The sequence below is a fragment of the Egretta garzetta genome, unplaced genomic scaffold, assembly GCF_000687185.1.
Source record: "Egretta garzetta isolate BGI_Z169 unplaced genomic scaffold, ASM68718v1 scaffold188, whole genome shotgun sequence".
Lineage (NCBI taxonomy): Eukaryota > Metazoa > Chordata > Aves > Pelecaniformes > Ardeidae > Egretta > Egretta garzetta.
Genome location: NW_009260622.1, coordinates 1,218,662 through 1,223,740, shown reverse-complemented (window position 1 = coordinate 1,223,740; position 5,079 = coordinate 1,218,662). Strand labels below are relative to the sequence as shown.

Sequence of the window (5,079 nt, the reverse complement as noted above, 5' to 3'; positions counted from 1 at the left end):
GGCTAAGCACTCCCCGCCCTCATTCAGTCCCGTTCCCCCACGCCCCCTCCCAGCCCGGTTATTGGTCCCCGCACCCGGTTATTGGTCTTGCAGCCCGGGGCTGGGAGGGGGCGTGCGGGCGGGTGACCGGCGTTGCCGGGCGGGAGGAGGTGCGGGGAGGATGCGGTCTCCCGGGATGAAAGGGAGGGAGCGGGTTGGGGCTGTGCGAGGGCGGCGAGGCGTTTGACTTCCCTGCACGTTTTGCGTTGATCGCCTCCCTGGTGCCCCGGTCCGGCCGTGCCGGCGAGGCTGAGTGAAAGATACCGACAGAATCGTTTTGCTAACTAATGCCGCATTATTTCTGTCTTCCCTATTGCTCCTTAATACAGTTTGTCTTCTGTTTATTGGTGAGATTTTAATTTCTACAGCAAACAAGTGCAACAGGTTTTTTCCTTTTTTTTTTTTTTTTTTTTTTTTGGCTTTCATTTCTCTGTCTCTGAATCTTACCTAAAATACAGCAGCGCTTGGTATCTGCACTGAAATTCAACAGGATGTGCTTTATTTAAAGGTTGTGGTTGTTTCGTGCAACTCTCTTGTATGTGATTTTTCTTCTTTATTTATTTCAGGCCCCTCCAAGGCATTCCTTGCTCACAATGTATAGAACAAAAGTCAGTTTGAAAGACCGTCAGCAACTTTATAAACTGATAATTAGTCAGCTGCTATATGATGGATACATAAATATTGCCAATGGCTTGATAAATGAGATAAAACCACAATCAGTCTGTGCACCATCTGAACAACTGCTGCACCTAATTAAGTTAGGTAAGCTGGAATAAAAAGCTAACAGAAAAGTCCAGTTTATAAATCCTAGCTTAAATCCTTGTGAATTAAGAGGTCAGTGTTACTGAAAAGACATCTTTCATGAAAAGGTTACGTCTAGTAATAGCATAACATTTTTGTATGTTTGGATACAGCCTTTGCCTCCGTGGCTTTTTTTGAAGGGCGTTCTAGGTCTATGTTTCATTCTTTAGCATGCATTAAAAGCAAAACAGGTTACTGAGCGTTGTCAAAATCTGTTTCTTTGAACTTCTTGTAACGTGGAAGAATACCTGGCCAGGGTCCTGGGTGACTGGCAACCTTCTAAAAATATGCTCCAGTAAACAGGATCACTGAGTCCACAGACCTAATAGGAAACTGACCCACACAGTTCTCTGCCAACTTTAGAAACATTTTCTATACGATTCATCCTTCCTGATGGTGTTGGAAAAGGAAGCAAGCCCTTCCATTGGCAATCTTCACTAGCCTTTATATACCAGTCTCAAGAAAATAAGCTTTACAGTCTAGGGTCTCAGCAAAGGTATCGCCTGCTCTCTTTCTATATCTTTCTCTCTGAGAGTACATCTGCGCCACAGTATGTAGTCAAAATACCTGAGCTGCTGTTGAAACAAGCTGACTAAGTTACTGGAAGAGGTCTAGCCATAACATCATGCCTTCTCTGTATTGTAACTGAACTGGTTCTGCTGCCTGAACTAGTTGAGTTCTAAGAGTATAAATACGTGAAGCCTTGTGTCTGTTTCAAATAAGAATGCTAGACCTGCCATTTGTAGATGAAAGCAACAAAAACTTTGCTGTTGCATTTGATCAGTTGATGATCACAGTTGGGGACATAGCTGGAAATTCTTGTGTCTGCCCTGTTAACCGCTTCCGGTGCTGAACTGTCTTTGTTCTGTAGATGCACCCTGAAAATAAAAAAGATTAAAAAAAAATAAATAAATCTACAGAGTGGGTGTGAAGAGGAATAAAAATTGTCATTTATAATGCTGGGGTAGTTGTTTGTGGGGTGGGGTTTTTTCTTCAATAAAACAGAAAGGAAAAGAATCAGTAAATGCTTCATTTTCTTTACTTTAAATCTCATGTAATAGTGTTGGGGCTTGTTTTTAAGAGCTGTATTCTGCTCTAGCATAGCCAAAGTACCTCTCATTTCTCACAAGAAGTACTGCTGTGTAACTAAATCTGCTCTGTTAGCTTAGCTTTGTTCAACAGGGGCTGCCTTTCTTAAAACCTGCCTTGTAGCTGTTACAGAAGTCTGTAGCGTAGATCTGGCCACAGCCTATCTGTTTAAGGAGAAGGTTAACCTGGTTTAAGTGCGTCAACTTCTCTCTTTTCAGGAATGGAGAACGATGACAGTGCTGTTCAATATGCAATTGGACGGTCAGATACAGTAGCTCCAGGCACAGGAATTGACTTGGAATTTGATGCAGATGTACAGACCATGTCTCCTGAGGCTTCTGAATATGAAACTTGTTATGTCACATCTCATAAAGGACCATGTCGTGTAGCTACATATAGCAGAGACGGACAGTTAATAGCTACGGGATCTGCTGATGCCTCAATAAAAATTCTTGATACAGAGAGAATGTTGGCCAAAAGTGCTATGCCTATTGAGGTAAAATATAACTTGAATCGTAACCACTTTGTGAATTCTTGAGGTGCTGTCTGTTTCATGCCATGTCTCTGCCTTGTGGCTGGCTCAGTGGGTTGGACTAAATATCTGTCTCGCCGTATTTCCTACTCCAACAGCGGCTCATAAAGTACCCTTGAAGAAAAGGAAGAAGAAATAGGGCAAGTATACCTGTGCAACTTCTGGCAGCAGTCCAGAGAATCGAGCCAGAAATTGCTTCTAATAGTTGCTGATAATTGCTGTATTGTATGAACACAGTTCATTTTTGAACCCACTTTTGGCCTCGACAGCCTCCAGTGGCTGTATGTTTCAGAACTATTTCACAGAATGCATATTTATTTGCTTTGGGTTTTCTCTAATACAGTTATCAGGTAGCAATTTAAAAGGGGTGGGGGGTGTGTTGCACAGAGTGCACACCAAATTCTCAGCAGTATCGTGCATGAGTAAAAGTTGCCGTTTTCCCAGTTGGTACAGCTTCCCTTAATTCTTACAGCAATACAGTATTTTGATTTGGACTGTTAATGAAGGTGATACGTTGCCTTGCACCAGTTCTCTGCTACTGAGACTAGTTTGTCCTTGAGCAAGCCAGCTGACCTTTGTAAAGATACAGGGATCTTATCTGATAACAACATATAATGGACCTTCAAATAATTAAGGTAATCGTGATTATGTGCCTAGTCACGTGTCAGAAAGGTAGCTGTCGTTTGGCCACTCTGGCAAACATAAAACCTATTCTTCCTGTCAAAAGCATGTTCTGCTTTCTAACGCTCTGACTTGTTGAATGTTCTTTGTAGGTCATGATGAATGAGACAGCACAGCAAAACATGGAAAATCACCCCGTTATTCGGACTCTGTATGATCATGTGGATGAAGTTACGTGTTTAGCTTTTCATCCAACAGAACAGATCCTAGCATCTGGTTCAAGGGACTACACACTTAAATTGTTTGATTATTCAAAACCTTCTGCCAAAAGAGCCTTCAAATATATACAGGTTAGATACAATACCAGTTCAGAGCAACCAAAGCTTGAATGCATGAGTACTGAGGTATCAGTGAGCTGAATTGTGCCTGAGTTTATTAAGTGGTTAGCTATGTAGGAGTATGCACCTACAAAATTTGCAGAAGTTATGGTAAATACCTGTTAAGAGTTTGTGCATAATGGTTACCTATATTCTTTAAATCTAGTGCCTGTCTGCTTTTTGTTAATCTAGACCAAATCTAATATGGGTAGCTTTGATGTCAATTGTATTATCTTTGTTTTGGAGGAGAGTTTGGGATTATGTGGTGGTGGGCTTTTGGGTGTGTGACTGGCTGACAAAGCCTGCTGTCACTTTTGTGCAATATCCCAAAAATGAGCAAGCACTGCAAGCTGCTTTAGGACAAATACTACAATAAGTTTAAAGATAGCTTGCCATTTTGATCCTACAGGAAGCATTTGCTATTTGCAAAAATAGAACACATTGTGCTAACTGATAATTTAACTAGCTTTTTAGCACTTTAATGCCACCAGAGTTGACACTTCCATTTCAGATTTTTTTTCTTTCTTACACCAATTATGTATTTTTGATCAAACAGGAAGCAGAGATGTTGCGCTCAATTTCTTTTCACCCTTCTGGAGATTTCATACTTGTTGGTACCCAGCACCCTACTTTACGACTCTATGATATCAATACTTTCCAGTGTTTTGTCTCTTGCAATCCTCAAGATCAGCACACTGATGCTATATGTTCAGTAAATTACAACGCAAGTGCAAACATGTATGTGACAGGAAGTAAGGATGGATGCATCAAACTGTGGGATGGTGTTTCAAATCGCTGTATCACTACTTTTGAGAAGGCACATGATGGAGCTGAAGTCTGTTCTGCTATTTTTTCCAAAAATTCAAAGTATATCTTGTCAAGTGGAAAAGACTCTGTAGCTAAACTATGGGAGATATCCACTGGTCGAACACTGGTCAAATACACAGGTATGTGGCAGGTGACCTTCCAGGTACCTCTTTTTCAGGTACTGACCCATGGCAGGGGTGGTAATACTGTCAGAACAACAGTAATTCTTAAAAGCAATGGGAGACTGCTGCTGTGAGGATAAATTGCCCCAAATTTCTGAAAACACGTAATGTAGACTAATTCCAGAAGAGCAGCTGTGATTCTTTTACATCAGCCAGTATAAATGTATTTAGCGTGAGTAGATTTTGTAGACTTTTTTGACATCATTACTCCATTGCTTTGGAGGGAAGCCATCACTAAATTAGGGAAAAGTAAAAAGGAATGCTGCCCTAAGGACATTTGTGCAGAGGGTTTTGTTCTCTAATTTTTCTTTAGTGTGTTTTAGAAACAGTGATTGTTAAACCAGCATCATCAGTTTTCTTGCTGGTGATCACTTTGATTTTGTGACTTTTCTATTTATTGTTAGACTAGGGGCACGGTTTAAACTGGAAGGGTCAAAACTAACACCTAACCCATTTCTGGCTAGAGTAGGCCGCTGTCCTGCAGAGTACCCACCCAGGCAGCGGGAACTGAACCTGCTTTGGGGCAGTTGTTTTAACCGTTAGACCCTTGTGCAACAGATGGCTCTAGTAAGACATGGCAGTATTCTGAAAAATAGCTACAGCTGGTTTGTTTCTTTTTTCCTTCCCCCCC

At 41.4% G+C, this 5,079-nt stretch overlaps 1 protein-coding gene across 1 annotated transcript in view; it reads left to right on the top strand.

The window, feature by feature from the left end:
- The window catches only part of CSTF1 (cleavage stimulation factor subunit 1), a 26,995-nt gene that overhangs the window by 19,339 nt on the left and 2,577 nt on the right, over positions 1 to 5,079 (top strand). Inside the window, exons 3-6 of the mRNA XM_035900889.1 lie at positions 606 to 801; positions 2,148 to 2,425; positions 3,235 to 3,432; positions 4,016 to 4,406. Coding sequence (XP_035756782.1) covers positions 633 to 801; positions 2,148 to 2,425; positions 3,235 to 3,432; positions 4,016 to 4,406 — 1,036 coding nt within the window. The 5' untranslated portion in view covers positions 606 to 632. The remainder of the gene's footprint in view (positions 1 to 605; positions 802 to 2,147; positions 2,426 to 3,234; positions 3,433 to 4,015; positions 4,407 to 5,079) is intronic.